Source organism: Harpegnathos saltator, unplaced genomic scaffold, assembly GCF_003227715.2.
Source record: "Harpegnathos saltator strain DR-91 unplaced genomic scaffold, Hsal_v8.6 scaffold80, whole genome shotgun sequence".
NCBI lineage: Eukaryota > Metazoa > Arthropoda > Insecta > Hymenoptera > Formicidae > Harpegnathos > Harpegnathos saltator.
This window is the reverse complement of record NW_020230649.1, coordinates 995,483-1,012,907: the sequence shown is the minus strand read 5'-3', so window position 1 is coordinate 1,012,907 and position 17,425 is coordinate 995,483. Positions and strand designations below refer to the sequence as shown.

The 17,425-nt window shown below is 52.9% G+C and overlaps 1 protein-coding gene across 1 annotated transcript in view; it reads right to left on the bottom strand.

Annotated features, from left to right (window-relative positions):
• Positions 1-17,425, bottom strand: part of LOC105182594 (transcriptional regulator ovo) — a 33,194-nt gene that overhangs the window by 5,164 nt on the left and 10,605 nt on the right. The window contains exons 2-10 of the mRNA XM_025306820.1: positions 5,616-6,079; positions 4,804-5,047; positions 4,459-4,674; positions 3,350-3,899; positions 2,875-3,173; positions 1,891-2,087; positions 1,226-1,363; positions 820-1,110; positions 209-367 (exon numbers count right to left, since the gene is read on the bottom strand). Of these exons, the coding sequence (XP_025162605.1) occupies positions 209-367; positions 820-1,110; positions 1,226-1,363; positions 1,891-2,087; positions 2,875-3,173; positions 3,350-3,899; positions 4,459-4,674; positions 4,804-5,047; positions 5,616-6,079 (2,558 nt within the window). The remainder of the gene's footprint in view (positions 1-208; positions 368-819; positions 1,111-1,225; positions 1,364-1,890; positions 2,088-2,874; positions 3,174-3,349; positions 3,900-4,458; positions 4,675-4,803; positions 5,048-5,615; positions 6,080-17,425) is intronic.

Sequence of the window (17,425 nt, the reverse complement as noted above, 5' to 3'; positions counted from 1 at the left end):
TCCGAAATCTATCAATTAGTAGCCTCTACTTTGCTCTTCGCCCACGAGCGAGAACACGCGCTTAAGTTGCGGGCTATTGCCGTTAATAGCACTACTACTATTACTACTACTACTACTATTACCACTGTTACTAATCATCGTCATCATCATTATCATCAGGCCGAAAGTACCGTTCGAAGGATGTCGTGTTTGGAAACTACGTGCTCACCTGGAGCAACATGTTCGCGAAGTTGCTGTTGGTGAACTTGAAGTGCCGTTTGTCGTAAAACTTGAGCAGCGACGGGCTGTACGGGTGCTTCTCCTTCAGGTGCAGATAATGCACCTCCGGCTCATGCGTAGTGTGTCCGCATTCCTCGCAAACGTACACCTGTCGGATAACAATGGACGTGTATCAGAATGCTAATCAGCAGTCGTCGCGTCGCCACCTTATCAGATGCGTCTTCCGGAAACGGATGTTGCCCGCACAGTCAGAGAGGACACTTAGACTCGAACTTGTCGATAACAGTCGTTACTCGGAACTCGCCTCGAGCGAGACACACGGAAGTAATTCACTATCAAACCCACACCTACGTACCTCATTTGATGCAAGTTTCAAGTAACAAGTACCGATAGCTTAGCTGGATTCTTGAAAGCAGAGTCTGCCAATGCAAACGATACTTTGTCGTCGAAGTTTAAAACGATGAAAGATGAGAAACTAAATGAAATGCGAAGCAATTTAAGAAATAACCAAGGCGACAAAAGACGACAGCAAACACGACGAAGACTTCAATCCATCTCTCGTCTTGTGAAATACCGATTCATGGCTGATGAATAACATACCTTAGCGCGTCGCTCCTTGTACGCGTACTGATGCTGCACGCCGTGAACCTTCACCCCGTGGCTCTCCAAGGAGCACCTCTGCGTGAAGCTCTTCTCGCAAAGGAAGCACTTGTATGGCCGCACCCCCGTGTGCGTCCTTGTGTGCCTCTTGAGGTCGAAGGTGTCGTTGAAGCCCTTCCCGCAGAATGTGCAGAGGTAGCGCTTCACGTCGCTGTGACACTTCATATGACGATTGAGCAACCGCTGCAGATTGAAGTTCTTGCTGCAAACGCGGCAGGTGAAGCTGTCGTCCTGTAGATCAAAGCGTCAGAAGACATGCCGTCAGGGCTGCGCTATACTTTGTTCGCGTTGTTACTCTCGCGACATTGTCAAAACCGCGAGAGAGTTGGCCAAAGTAAATCGTTACCTTGCCGGGCGGAGTTCGATTCGCTCTGTCCTCGTCCCGATTGGCCGCCGCCTGCCTTTGGCTCTCGACGGCTAAAGGATTCTTAATGCCGTGACCGCCGTTAACAAATTCTATCTGACAGTCACTTGGTAAACCAAGCTGTGAACCGACAAGAAGACTCGTTAGACCGAACCGAGTTTCCCGGCCGAGACCGGGGCAGGAGAACCTGAAGGTAGCATCGGATGAAGCACTCAAATTGATTGACATTGCATAGTTGACGCGTGCGGAGAGTGGCTTACGACTCGACGTTCAATTTGGCTACGCAGTGGCCACTCTCCGAGATCTTTCTCTCTGTCATCTCGTGTCATTTCTCCGCGTCGGGTCAAAACAGCCGCGCGCGAATCGTCCGACGCGTAGCCCCAACGATTCGCGCGAGCGCGAGCGAACGCCCGAGAAGGAGCGAATATTTTCTCTCTCTCTCTCTTTCTCTCTCTCTCTCTCTCTCTCTCTCTCTCTCTCTCTCTCTCTCTCTCTCTCTCTCTCTCTGCCTCTCTCTCTCTCTCTCTCTCTCTCTCTCTCATCAGCTCGACCCCGGGCGTGTCAATTGAAAACGTCGCGAGACGAGAAGATATATGCCTTTGCCTGGATCAATTTGGGTCGCTTACCCTTTGCTGGAGTACACCGACCCGTTGCGAAAGCGGCGGCTCGCCGACTGGTCCTGCGGCTGCTTGGCTCCCGTTCACTACCGTCACCGGGCTGTGCGCGTGTTCCATCAGGGCGCACGACGGCGAGGTCCTGGTGGAGGCGCCGTCCAACGAACAGCTGGTCGCGCCAGGGCTCGGCAGGCTGCCACCTACGCTGCTGCCCGAGTCTAGTTCTAAACCTTCAAGATTAGGTCGCAATGTTAGCGTACAACGGCTTAATGGACCGTGCGCGTGCGTGCATGTGTGTGTTGGCGAATGGAAAACCTGAAGCCGAATTGTTGTTGTACAAGAAAAATTTCGTCGTCGTAATTATCTGCGCTTCATCATTTTTACACAATGCATATTGTAGCTTCATCTACGTTGTTCAAGGCGAACGGAAAAACTCGAATTCGCAAAAGGTACAGTCAATGTACCTAATAAACGCGAAGGGAATATAAAGTCAACGCTGATCTTGCAGCGGTCCGTAGGAAATTATCAACTGTTCGTATCTATTTATATCACACGCGAACGTTTATTATTCGGATCCTTTTCGGCGTCATTAGACCGATGGGCAAATGCTTGCAAGTTGACACACGCGCGAGTGAATTAAAAGAAAATGCAGCAATGTTGTGTCTCGCTGTGTTCGAATCCTTCCTCACGGGAGAATTCCCGTGAGGACGTGCGGTCCATTAAGCCGTCAAAAATATCACGTTGTTCTTCCGCGTGATCAACATATTTCTGCACACTTCGACACTGACCCTCTCGGCCTCATTGGATTACACACGCAGGTTAAAAAATGTAATCTCCGTTAGTATCGTTTAACTTACTTCTCGGCGTGTCACGACGAACACATGTCTGAAACTCTCCAGAAAAGAGATTGGGGGCAACGACCGAAAGGGTCAAGGGTCGCAATCGACGTGCTCGACAAGAAAAAGCCGCTGATCGCGAGGAATCACCGGACAGGTAGCGGCAGAAACTGAAACTTACCGTTACCGGTGAAGCTCAAGCCGGGGCTGAGAAGTGCCTGGTGCTGCTGTTGCTGCTGCTGCTGCTGCTGCTGCTGCTGTTGCTGCTGCTGTTGATGCGGTGACATCGCTGTTTGTTGCTTCTGCTGCTGCAGCTGCACCTGAATCTGCAACTGCTGGTCCTGCTGGTGCTGATGGCTCTGATTGATATGCAGCGCCAACTCCGGCCGTTCTTTCGACAGCGGCTGGTAGTTGGGCTCTCCGCTCGCGTAGTTCAGTCCCAGTTTGGACGTGTTGTAGTGCTGCGGAGTGGTGTAGTGTCTGAAAGGAGGACCGCCAGCGGTCCCATTAACAAGCGCCCGCGACTAGAAACAGCTCCATGGCCGGCGTGTTTGCGCGCTCGCGGCTTTCCGAGAGCGCGAACATGAAAGCAATGGGAACGCGAGGCATTCGCGAGGTGCAAAGCCAAGTGGTGAGAGTTCTCACGGCGCGCTTACCTCGTGTCAAAGCCTCTGGTCAAGGCCATGCTGTGCTCGGGGAAAGGATCGACGCTGGGTTCGACGGGAGTGGTCATCTGACCTGCGTCTTGGCCGATCCCGCTGCTGCCGGTGGAGGCGGGCGAGTGCAGCGGGTCCTCCAAGAGATCGCTGCCGCCGTCCTCGGTTTGCAGTCGAGGCAGCAGGAGATCCGCGTCGCTCAGGCTCTCCAGCAACGCTGTGTGGTCAGACGATGGGTTGAAGGTGAGGGTTGCGGTGAGCTGCAGCGGGTCCACCACCGCACCAGTCACCATGTCCACCATTATGCTCGAATCCGAGACATCGTACGGGCCATATTGGCTGGACAGCAGGTCGTTCGACTGCATTTTGTAGGCCGCCAGCTCCTCTTGCTCCTCCTTGAACGTCAGGCCGTACGAGGCGCAGACGTTCTGCAGCAACGAGTACTGCTTGCCCTCCTGCGCACTGTACTGCACATGCTGAGAGTTCACGTCTTGTTGGCCAATGTCGCATTCTATGCCGACCGCCGGCAACGGCGTGAGATACGCATTCCCTGGAAACATATCGAGTCTGAAACGCGCATCCGCAAAGAAATCGCTTAGGAAGCACCTTTATTTTGACCTTTGACTCTCGCCAGGAAGCGTGTGCCGCATGAATCGTGATACTTTGCTACCGCTACTTAAGGTAGGTTGCTATAGCCCATAAATGAAAAAAAAAAACGAAATGTGAGATAAAATAAAACAAAATCGAATAAAACAAAGCGATGAAAAGCGAGCAAAGAAATCAAGCACATTGGAATGCAACGATGAGAAAAGCAGAGAAATAAAATGAAATAAAGCGAGATGTGACGAAACGAAACTAAACGAAACCAAATGAGGTCAAATGAAATCGAACGAAATCAAATGAAATGAAACCAAACCAAACGAAATGAAATGAAACCAAACCAAACCAAACGAAACACAATGGGAATGAACTGAAACGAAATAAAGACACGAAAGAGCCCTACATCCTCGAAAATTGTTCTCTTCGTGCCTCAATGTATCGACCAACGTATCGATCAATGTATGACAAATACCCATGGTCCAATACACGAAGACACCAGGCGCACTCACCCTGTGCGCTGTTGTACTGATTGGCAAAGTTGGCAAGGTTGTTGCCGCCCTTCAAGGACTCATAGAAAGGCGGTAAAGAGCCGGTCGGCGGCGAACTCGGACCGTAGTTGCCGCGGCCTCCTCCGTTGCCACCGGGATTCATGCCACCCGCGCCAGCACCGCCGCCGACCGCACCGCCACCGCCTCCGCCGCCGCCGCCGCCGCCATTTCCGCCGCCTCCGCCACCGCAGCCGCCCGCCATGGCCCCGCCGCCTCCACTGCCACCGCCGCCACAGTAACTTCCGCTGCCGCCACCGCTGTTCGACGACGAGGATCCGCCACCTCCGCCACCTCCGCCACCGCCACCGCCGCCGCCGCCGCCGCCGCCGGAGCCGCTCCCGCCGGAAGAGCCGCTGTTGCCCGAGTTGGAGGATCTACCGTGACCCGCAGCCGCCTGCATGACCTGTGACCCGGGCAGTGGCACGCTCAGCAGAGGCCTGGCGATCGAGGTGCCGGCGGTGCGAGAGACCTTCGCGCCTTCGCGGCACTCCTCGTCGTCTTCGTCTTCCCGCTTTCTCTTCTTCGGCACCGCGTAGTCTATCGGATGTTCCTGGAAGTTTGCCCGCGTCATTCTCGATGTCTCCGCGATCTCGCTCGCACCCGGCCAACAAGCTGACATCGGAAAACGTGTCAATGATGTGTCAATGAGGTTCCCAGTGTCAAAAATATCTCATTAATACGCCATTGATACGCCATCGTGTTCGCCGGGCACGGATAGCCACAAGTCTAAAATAGCTCTCGGAGACACCCAAAGGACGTCTGAGGCAAATGGGATGTCCTCAGACGTCTCTAGGACGTTTCGACGTCTTTAGATGTCTTTCGAGTGTTTACGCTGTCTCTGCGCGGGAAAAAGACCCGGATCGGGCAACTGGTTTTCTGCTACCTGGGGAGCAGACGAGAACTCGGTTGCAACGTCCTCGACGAGAACGGAAAGAGGTTTTTGTAATTTTTCTGCTTTTTTCGAGTGTTTCTGTTCAGACGATTGTCCCAAGCGAACGACCAGACGAATAGCTTCCCAGCAACACGGACAGATTGTTAAGATGAAGTCGCGATGGTTTTAATCGTCCTCAAGCCGATCTAATTCCGTCAAGTCGAAGCGTCACGCAAGCAACACGTACCTGTTCCGGCTCGGGGGTGGGTATCTCCAGCTTGCTCTCGTCTTCCTGAAGGCTGGCGGATTCCTTGGCCGGGACCCTCTTGATCACCGACACCCTCATGAGCGGCTCGGCCTGCGGGATTTTCGGCGGCGTTTGCGGCCTCGGCAGGGTCACCTTGTCGGGCTGCGACAAGAAGCGCGGCGGTTCGCTCGTGGTCGTCGGTGCGATCGGCGGACTGCTGTACTCCTTGCGCTCCGCCCGCGTCAGTACGTGACCCCGACTGCCGTAGGGCACATCGCCGCCGAGGATGCTGGAAATGAATCTCCTCGGTCGAGTCGCGCCGCCGCTCAGCGAGCTGCTGCTGCTGCTGCTCGTTACCAGCTGCGACTGCGGCGTCGACGACGACACCGGCGACGACGTCGGGCTCGTGCTCCGCAGGAGTTCCGGGGTGCTCGGGCGGTCATAGTCGATTTTGTCACGATCCGCTGTTGAGCAAAAAACGTCGAGTTTATTTTATTTTGTAATTATTATTTATTTATTTCCATTAGTGATCGCTGTGAGCTCGCGAAAACAAGTGACTCGTCGAATACTTCCAATTAATTTTTATTTTCGACACACGCGCGCTGAATAAAAATTTCCAGTAATGCCCATAAAAGCTTCAAAAAATATTCTCTTGATACGAAAATGTGAAAATCGAGAAACTTGCAGTGAGCAGAATTTGCAGATTTTCAAATTTCCCGCCGAGAACTCGTCCTACCTCTTTGCTCATTATATTCACCTACAAATCTGCAAAAATTTGAAAATCTGAAAATCCTCGGTAATTAGGAATATAATGTGCGAAGAGATGTCACGAAATTTCGACGGGAAATTAAAACATTCTTTTCAATTTTCTAATTTTCGCGTCTTAATATTAGAAGAATTTATATAATGCATCCCTTCGAAGGATTTATCTGATCTCTCTTCTTCGCGTGAACCGACGAATCGCCGATCGCAAGGAGCGCACTGGTGACTTTCTTACGATATCCCAAGAGAGCGGATTGATTCAAGGTAATATTAACGCGTCAATTTACATAGAACATTTATACATACGTGTGATATATAAACAAAATAAAAAAAAAACACCCAGTGTGACGTAAACATCGCAAGGTGTTTACTAGATCGCTCGTTTCCGAGGCATCACGAGTTCACCGAGGTCGTGTCGAGTCAAGGACCTTAAAGAACGACGATCTATTTCACAGGCCTACGCACGCTGCTGTCGATCGGGCATCGGTCCTCGCGACCAGTATAAATGAATTATTCATCATTAGCGCACTCTGCGAATACTTATGCAAATACGTATCTCATAGGTGAGGACCAGACAAAAAAGTGGGACTATGAGGTCGAGATATATTTCGACAGGGTTATCAGCGAGATATAGGCGGCTGCTACATGCAGGAAGAAAGTTGTTTCTCGCGATATTTCCTATTGTTTGCCGTGTTCGGAGGCATCGATATTTTCAGACGCCCGGAAGGTTCTCGTGACGTTGGAAGACGGTATAAGATCTGCTCAAAAAGACAATCTCGCATCCAATAACTTTAAATACTCTCTCTGAAATATCAAACTACACGGCGGCTTCTACGATTAAAATTTCTTACGACGAAAGACTGAAAAATCGCGAGCCAAACAAGATTACGAAATTAAATAAAGAACCAATCAAGCGAATTTCTCACCATTACGCTACATACGAAAAACGAACGCGAATCAGCCGAGTAACCACTCCGCGATAACGCGCGATAAATTTACAGATGTGCGTGCGTGCGTGCGTACACACGAGAGAGATCCTGCGAATGTATCGATCAACATGGAGCGCGTTATTAGCGTATGTACGCGGCGCGGGACTCGAGCGAGCTTCCACGCGTTTTCAAGGTTCGCACGGTTTGGCGGATCGCGAATTTGCATTCGCGAGCGGCCGGCTTAGAGGTGACGAGAATCGAATTCTCAATGCTGGGGGAATCGGCAGGAGTGCATTGGCGCATACGTAATGCACGGCACGGCGCATACAGTCATAACCGCGGCGGTTGGCCCGCTCCCCGTGGCTGAATTTACGAGCAACCTTGAGGATTCGCAGGTACCGTATGCCGACTATGACGGGTTCTCTCTCTCTCTCTCTCTCTCTCTCTCTCTCTCTCTCTCCCTCTCTCTCTCTCTCTCGCTTGCTCGCGCGTCCTTCGCGCGCGTACGTGATCTGCCCGTCGCGTCCTCCGCGATTTTCAGCGGCCGCTGATCCGAGCGCAAAGTCATGAAAAGTCATGAAAAGTCATGAAAAGTCATGAAAAGTCTTGAAAAGAATAGAAATTAAGTCGTAAATTGCCAGCGAGCGTAAGTCGACCCAGCGGCTTCGCGCGGTGTGACGCGAGAAGAATTGCGACCCCGTTCGACTCCGTCCGCCCCGGCGCGGCGATACCGATTCACGTGGACGGAATTTCGTTTTTCACGTTAATCCTTCCCGTATCTCTCTCGCAACGAACCGCCGCGCCGGCACGTCGCTATTTTTACCGCGATTCCACCCGAGGTCCGTCGCCAGTCGTACGTGGTTGCGCTCTCTTGACTTTGACATCGGCCACTTTTCGCCGATGGAGCACGAGGACATCGTACCTGCGTGTGTATTGGTGTGTCGTGCAATCATGTCGTTGGAGCGACAACCAGGAAACCAACTAGCGAGGACGCGGTGTTTTACTGAGGTCACGTCCATTATGCGGAATACAATGATGCCGCTGGAAGGAAAGATCGCGGGATATCCTCCTACCGGTGTCACTCCGCCGGCATCCCTTGTAAGCAGCAGGAACCCACCGAGTCTAATTCTCGGTATCGGTATTTTTCAAAACTCGTACCGTCGTCGACAGAATACTCTCCAAATTCCCTCAAGTGTCATTCCGCTCGAGACGAGCGAGAATCCACTTGACGGTTCGGAGCGGAGAACTCGCTCTATGCGAGTGAAATTTCACTCCGCGGAACTTAGAGTATATCCTACGATTTTCTCCATCTCTCGTGATAGCTCTTGGGGTTATCACGAGATTCGAAATTCTACTCACACTCGATTAACCGTAAGCGCGACTTTCAGAGGGAATTAGCAAACCAATGAATACAGCAGCCGCGCGCTGGGACGAGAGGACGGCCTACCGAGAGTAGTCCCGTTCGAAGGACCTCGTCTTCGACGTTCCCGACGAGGGGTTTTCATCTCCTCCCGAGAGCCGCGCTCGGCCCTGAGAGAGAAAGAGAATGAGAGCGAGGGAGGGAAGGGGGAGAGAGAGAGAGAGAGAGAGAGAAAACTCGAATAATGCAATCCACGGCGACCCCGGCCTCGAAATGACGAGTTAGACGAGAGGATGTCGTCTAACGACGTCTTGACGCAATCGCTTGCGTCACGGCGCCCGAGGAGCCCGAAGGTAACAGCCGGGCGACCAAGACGAGGCACCAAAATGGCGGTTCCGTTGGTTGGGCAACCTTCGGCATCGCGCGGCGAGAGAGAACCACCGCGGCGTGCGTGAGTTCCTCTAACCAAATCCCCCTAACAGGTTCGGCCGCGCTATAAATACCTGCGCGAACACCGTGACCAGGGTACCGATGTACGCCTTTGCCTATCTTCGGCTCTCTTTCCCATCCTGCTTCGCCGTCTCGCTCGTTCCCCCCCCCCCGACTCCCTCCGTCGTTCCCCTCCTCAGCCCGTCCTCGCCGCCGCCGCCGCCGCCGCCGCCGCCGCCGCTCTATCCGCTCTTTCTCATTTCTCCTGTCGTTTCGCCTCTCCTGCTTCCCTCGGACGGAGGGAGAGAGCGAGAAAACGAAATGAGAACCGGTACTTCGAGTCGGAATGGAGAGGAACGGCGGCTCGTTCTCTCGCGGAGCGAAGCCGCGCTAGCGAGGAGGACGAGGAGAAGAGATCGGCGAGGAGGGTCGGAAAGGAACGGCGAGGAAATCCCGGTAAATCGGAACCTGCTGAGGTGCGCGACTCGAGCGCAACTCGAGAGCTCGATTTCACGGCGAAACCACCTGCGCTGCTGCGCCTTCGCCTCCCGATTGCATCTTTTTAATCGCAGCCGGGAAAAATTATCACCTTCGCTGATTGAGCGGAATTGAAGACGAGTCGGTCGGTCGTTTCGTCTTGGCCGCGAAGTTCAGCACTTCGCCGCACAAGAATCCTGCTTCAGAAATAAAAGTACGAAAACACGAGCGAAGACCAGGCCGATCTTCGGCGGAGCCGAAGTCCAAGGGACTCGCGCGCTAGGTTTCCACTTCGCTTCAGGATCTAACACGTCTCACGTTCTACGACTTGATACTCGACAACGATCAGAGATGAAAAAGATCAGTTTGCAAAAAAACACCAGCCGAGCGATCAAGAGCCAGAAGACTCGCGACTATGCTGAGTTTCAATTGAATTCCGAGACTTAACGCGAATACCTCGCGCGCTCGGCTGCGGTTGCGATCGTGCGCGGTCGCGTTCTACGATAATCACGACAACCGAGATAGCCATCGAGATGTTTCCTCACGAGGCGAGAGGCATAAACCATCCGCAGGAGTTCCGATTCGATTCGGTTGTCCGGCAGCGAGCGAAGGTGGCAGTCGCGGGTAGACGCGGGTGTGAGAAATAAACAGCATCGGGACGAGCTACCTCGCGGCACGTAATGGCCGAGCGGAGCGCTCGAGCGGAGATGATCAATACCCAGTGGCCGATGTTACCACGCTGAATCCTCGCAATTCGCAGTGCGAAAGCCGGGAGCGCGCGCGTGCTGGAACAACAACGAGCGGGCCATACACTTCCTGATACGAGGTCGTTGCCACTGAACGCTACTGCACGCCCGTCGAATCTACGGCGATTCATTCGCGCCGTCGCTAAAACGCATCGACATGTGCGACACACGTCTCCGCTGCGAGGGCGGATCCTCGGGACTTCTCCGAGGACGACAAAGTCCCTGATCGGATTTCAGTTTGTCGAGCCGGTACTTCTCCGCAGGCTCGCCGAGAGAACTCGCCGGAGGCGGCGAATTCAACGCACCCATTAGTGCCTTCCACTTCCGGTTCTGGTGTTTTCAGCGAAACACGGAGACTTCCCATTGCCTACTACGCACGCGCAGGGAAAATTGTAGCATCCTTCTCGCGCGAGATTCTCTTCAAGTTTATCAAGTGTTTTCTAGCGATACCGAGAAGTGCTGCTCCCGTACTACGGAAGATGTGGCAAGTTTTTTGATAGTAAATTTTTAATACACTTAAGTAGCATACATAAGACATGGTCGTCGGTCGTCGAGAAAATTCTATGGCGATTCCTGCTGCAAAATTTCCTCTACGTTCGCGGCTCGTTTTGCTCGCAAGTTTGGCCCATTAAGCCCGCTCGTCTCATGGCTAGTATCCTTTTTCGTACATAAACGTCGCATGTCCGTCATATAATCCCTAGATCGCGAATAGGACGTCAAAGTCCGGTTATTCACTCAGCGTCCCGGGACGAGTCGCCCAAAGTCCTGCGGGAGCCCCAGGTATCGCGAGAGCCGCTTGAGTCACATCGCGTCCTCGCGCCGACGAAGCGGCTCGACGACGGCGCTTTCTCAAGACACCGGCTATAAAACAGCCGCCCCGTGACGTTTTATGGCGAGCCGTGGTAAATCCCGCTCGCGAGTTGCAATGCAACGCGCCGATTACTTAATCACTCGGCATCATTGTTTCAGGCTTGTATGCAGATAAGCGGGATAAGCCACCGCGCGAGACGTGAATGGCGACAGAGGTAGGCAGGCAGGCAGGCAGGCAGGCAGGCAGACAGGCAGGCAGGCAGGCAGGCAGGAGAAGGAGTCTCAACCGCGCGAGCGCGCTGGGCCGAAAGGAAAGGAAAAAACTGGAAAAAGGACTCGAGAGAGCAGGGAGCGGTCGGCCGTAAGTGGGTCGGCGGCTTAGTCGTGGCGCGTTTCGTTCGATCGAGCAGATACGCCCGGTCGTTACGAAGGCGCGCGAGCGAGCTAACGATGTCCGTGATGACGGTGCATCGCCGTCCGAGAGGAGCAGGTCTCGTCGTCCTCTCGTTCTCTTCCTCCTCCTCACGCGTATCCCGTCGCGAGCGACTACGATCGCTTTTCTTTGAAACTCGCGCGCGCCCTTTCGCATGCGAAGTCACGCGGCGAGCAGGTCCCTCTTGGGCCACTCCCGAATCGAATGCATTGTGAACGAGGACCATTCTTCTCCGGGCGTGACGCAGCGCTGAGGCTGACATTCTTGACAGCCACGAGTTTCGGCGAAACTGTCGCTAAATGTAGCAAAATTCACGATGGAAGCAGCACTACTTGTCACTGCTGACCGGAACTTCGCTACGTCTTATCGATTTACGGATCAAACGTGATTAATTAACCGCGTCTAGCGAGATGACTGTGTGTGTATGTGTGTGTGGCCCAACGGGGGGAGCTGATGAAACTAATCGGCAAATCGGCAAATATTCAGAAATCTTTTTTTCATCGTATTTTCGCTCACCGCAGCTCTAATGAGCAGCTCCGGGAATTAACGAGGCGTCGGCTTGTTTTGAAAATATTTCTCCTTCTTTTTTTTTAACGATCGAAGCTTCCTCGAAGCCTCGTCCCGAACTTGTGGTAAGAATATTACGGCCCAATGTTTTTCTCGGCAAGCGATATATTCAAGGTAGATATCACTCAGGCATTATGGCATGAGGCATAAATTCGTCGCGGACAGGTCAACTGCGAGATCCACTATCGCGGAGGCTGCAGCGTCGCGAGAGAAGCCGGGACACCCCGTATACACAAGCGCGCACGCACTGCGCACGCGGCGGTATCTGCGTAGCGTTTGCGTAGCGGTACCGTGCGTGGGTCGGGGCGTCGTCGCGTGGACAGCAAGGTGACACCGTATACGCGGCCACTTGGTCGCTTTACGTAATGGACGCGTGCGTCGCGGCGATGTGTGCGTGCGTGCGTGCGTGCGTCCGTACGCGCACGAGCGTTTCCTCCGTCCTCCCGGTCGAATTCGCGCGCGCTTCCATGTTCGGATCGTGCCGCCGCCGCCGCCGCGTCGCTTTGTGCGACCGAAGCGGCGGCGTGATTTTCGCGAGGCCACTCCAAGCGTGCAATTGCAGAAAAAATGGGGGGAGAGAATAAATAACCGTGGCAGAATAATTACTTCGGCGAGCTGGCTGGACGGTGTGAATGCATTCGCGGATTTTGCGTGCGCGCAAAGAGAGAAATAAAATTGAGTAAAGTGGAAAACAAATAAAATCAGGAATAAAATAAAGACAGCAAAATCATGCAAAAATCCCGGTAAATCGAATCTCCGTGGCTAAATCTCGGCGGTCGATTGGAAGGTCGGCTGAAAAGTTGGGCTGACCGGGGAAATCGGCCGTTGCCGATAAAACACGCGGCGCGAGGTACAAATTCACTGGTCGAAATGAAGAAGCGCGCTTCCGCGCGATAATGTGGGAGGGATTGTCAGCCGCTCGCAAGAGTGTCTCGTCGCGTACGCGCGCTGAAACGCGTCGGTAGGAATTCATTAGCTGAGATTAAAGCGCGCATTAGCACGATTATCTGCGGAGCCGACAGCCGTTCGGGACATGCCTTATCGCCTACGCTCGCGCCGGAACGTTATTTGTAACGATTGTTTCTGCTAGCGAATATTTCTTGCCTTCAGCGGCCAAGTTCAACGGAGAACAGCTGGCGTGTCGAGTGCCCCGGTAGCAACCCTGACGCGTCGACCCTACACACACATCGATTGCCGCGATTTAAAAAAATATGAAAAAAAGAAGAAGGAGCGTCTCAGCCGCTGTTGCCGAGGGGCCTCTCCTGCACGCACGCGAGAGACTCGGCTCTCGCAGGTAGCGCGAGTCAATTTGTGCTTGGTAATCCGCTGGCGGAGATAGCGTAACTCAATTTGCGCTATCTCGGCGACGATCGACGAGCGCGCAGCGCGCCTCGCTTCGGCGACAAACACCTCCTCCTGGCCGCGACGCGGCTGCTCTCGCGGTGTTTCATTCCGTCGCGGCCACGGCTTATCGGATTGCAGTTTGTCACGGCCAAATTATACGCGTCTCGCCCTTATCGCCATATCACGGGCGGGCCCGATCGCGTGCCGGACGCGCGTCTCGGATTCGCGCTTCCTCCGCGAGCGGATCGATCGCGGCCGGCCGACGGCGACGGCGGCGGCGTCACGGCGCGACTCCTCCTTTCCGAGGGGGAGAACGCGTTGTCCCTCGCGCGCTGTCTCCGAGACGCCACGCTTCACAGAGTCCTTTCTAGTCCGGAGCGGAAGACCGCCGAAGCCGCCGGAGCCGTCGTCGTCGTCGGCGCGGCGACTTGTTTCTCGCTCGACCTTGGCAGTCGGTGAAAAGTCACCGAGGAAAAAATCGCGGCACTTCGCGCCGGCGGGGCTCGCGCGGTCAGCCGAACGCAAGTCGCGATGGCACTAAAGGGGCAGTGAGGGAGCTCATGGGCGAAGGAGAGGAGATCGCGGATGCAGTCAGTGGGGGAAGACCGGTGCAGCTCCGGCCCGATGCGATCGGTCGAGCGTGTCGCCGGAGATCGCACAATGTCGAGAGAGATACGCTGTTCGCGGCTGGCCATTCGAAGAGAAGCACTCTCACTCGCTCGGCTGTCTCGGAGCTTTCTCGAAAGAGACGAGGGAGCATGCGCGAGAAACCCTGCCGAAAGGCAGTGGCGATTGTCCTAATTACGGGAAAGAGACTAAGAAAAATTAATTAAGAAAAATCTTCGGAAAATTGCACCGCGAGATCGACACGGCGGTTATGACGCGTGGATGAGACTTTGGTGTCATGATGAGATATTAAACGAAAAAAAAAAAGGGGAACAAATTACGACCGACGAATCTGTCAAAGTTTCCCAATGCGCCTCCAAGCGATCAGGTCGCGTCGCTTTGACAGAGTGGACGCTGATTAGCCCGAATCGCGACGATTGCTTCGTCCTTCGGCGTGCCGATGTGAGTGAGATCGTTTCGAATCACCTCCGGCGATCGTCGACCAGAAATTTCGTCGGCGACTGCGGCTGACAGAAACGACGATGAAACGCGGCTATCAGTAACGCCATCGTGGGATACACTTTTTGCTGCGCTCGCGTCATCATCATCATCATCATCATCATTATTATCATCATCGTCGTCGTCGTCGTCGTCGTCGTCGTCGTCGTCGTCGTCGTATCATTATCATCATCATCATCGTCGTTATTCCGTGACTAGGAATAGATGCGCAGGCACTCGCGTGAATCAACTCTTCATTGTATAACACGTTTTTGCATGCGCATTGCATAATAACGGACGGTCGATTATCACAGGAATGATAAATAATCCATGCGAGCCGAATGTATTGATGTACACATGCGCGTGCGTGCGCGGGAATATCAAAACAAGACGCGATCGAATTCATGTAAATTCATAAGCAACGAACTACATTGTACACGTATGTGTTTCTTTTTCATTTGCATGCAGCATTTATTCGAGCTGACAGAGCGAAAAACGCATTTCCTCGACTCGCGACACGATACTTAACATGTACGATTGGCCCGTTATTGTGAAGCAAGGTCGAGATAAAGTATATCCTCCTCGGGTTCAGCACGCGGATCGGCGCACCGCCGGCGACTTCGTGAGGTTTCGCGCTATTCGGAATAATAATGCCAAGGGAAATGTGCAGCGGTCGAGCCACCTTGACGATCGCGCTCCCGGCACCTCGTCGCTCGGCGTTTCTGTGTTTCTTTCTCCCTCCTCGTCGCTTTTTTATCAAAGAGACGGTCGGGATCGGAGACCGTGGCGAAATCGTCGCGACTGAGCGGTGTCATTCGGTCGACCGGTGTTAAAAGCGCCACGTTACCTCGTGGCCGCACGTACTCGATCGCGCGCTGCCGTTTTTATTTATTTTTTTCCTCCTGCCAGCCGGGGGGAATCCGAAGAAATCAACGTCGATCTGATGAAAGAGGAAGTCGAAGGGAGAAACGAAAGAAAAGAAGAAATTAAAAAGAAGCGCGCGTACGTTGAAAATTCACGTCTACGATCGTGTGGTTCCTGCTGGTTTCGAAAATTCTTTGTGATTGAACATCCGGTAGCCTTTATATTAATAAAATTTATTATAATTATTATAAATTTAATATTGATATCACTGATATTAATCACCAGTCAGACCCGGCTGACCTGACGGGCGCAGTAGAAATTTTAATTTTTAAGCAGCTGTAATTAATATTCATGTTTTCCACAAAACTTAAATAGACAAATTAATCTAGCGAAGCAAAGTCACATTTTGTTGCGACGAGAAACCTATATTTTGCACATTGTTCCTCATGTAATAAGATACATAGAAAGAACTTTAGCCTTTTTAAATCAGCGGCTATAAACATGCCTATCGCAGACGCATCGCGCTCATCGTTACAGTCGTGCGCGCGCGCGCGCGTGTGTGTGTGTGTGTGTATGTGTTGACGGAAGATTAAAGGAAATTTCAATTTCAAGCCGCGTGATCGGAGCAAGTCGCCAAGAGGTGCGCGCTCCCGCGCTTCAATTTTCCGGCCTCGCGGGGAAAGCACGTAGCTGCGATCGGCGGCAATTAACGGCCGAGATCCACAATAGGACGATCTCCAAGGCGATGTAATGAGACGTAATGACGTTCGTCGTGTGATTGCACACACCCGCGACGTAATCGCCGCGCAATAATTCGCCGCCGCCGGCGCGAGCGCTCCCGCGGCGGATTCGCTAAGCGCCTAGCACAAGAAGAACGAGATTTATCACGGCGAGTGTTCTCTTCTGTGCACTTGGCCCGCTTGCTGGGAAAGAATTTCGGTCACGGCCCTCTTGCGCCATTAGCAGTCGCCGCGCCGCCGTACAATCGCCGTTCTTTGTGTGCGTCGCGCGACCGGTGCACGTGCGAGTGTGTGTATATGTGTGTGTGTGCGTGTATGTGTGTGTGTGCACACGTCACTTGTACATGCATATTCATGTGTATGTGTGAAGACACGGAGAGAATATTTTGTACATATGCGACTTTTCCTCACGTAAATTATTTTCAATTTCGCCCGGTTTCCCAATAGCGCAAAAATAGATCGACTTGGTCCAATAAGAGAATAATAAACACTGCGCTCAAGTAAATGTTGCCCGTTTCGCAAGTTTATGTGTCCGAAGATCTATCGCACGTTCGTCAGAAACGTCAAATTTACTCAAAATACATCCTGAATCCCAGCAAAGCTCACTACTTCAATATTAAATCCAACCGAAAACTCGGTTTACCTTCCCAACGTAGAGTTACGATATTCTCAGGTTTGATAATAAATACATCGTTGGAAAGAGAGGATAAATTTCTCCTTCGAGTACATGAAGAAGAACTTTTCTAAAAAGCTTTTCCCAAGCTTGTTATCAAGAAACCATTCCTCACTGAAAGTCGACCATCGCTCAAGAGAGGAAACAGCAGAACGCGTTTCACACGGACAGCGGACTTCAAGCTTAATCTCTAAAATATACTCTCGTACGAAATGAAAGGACAATAAACTTGGGCAGAATCTCGACGTGCTGCGCGCGGCTACAAAAACGTTCTACGGCAATTCTCACCGTAAAATTCTGTCCGTGCGTGTGTACGTACGCCGACGAGGACGACGACGACGACAACGCGTACATGCAGTGTACCTGCTCGCGGCGCTTTCGACGGCCGACAGCGAGTCGAACCTGTTTCCCGCGCACGACGAGAAGTCCGGTGTCGTTTCAACCAGTGGAGCCTGGCGCACGTGTGTCTGTGCGGGCTGTTCCGTAAGCTTTGCGTGGTGAGCCTCAGGAACGTAGCCATCCCGAGCGATCTGGGCGCGATTTTCCCCTCGCTGTGAGCGAGGCGAAATATT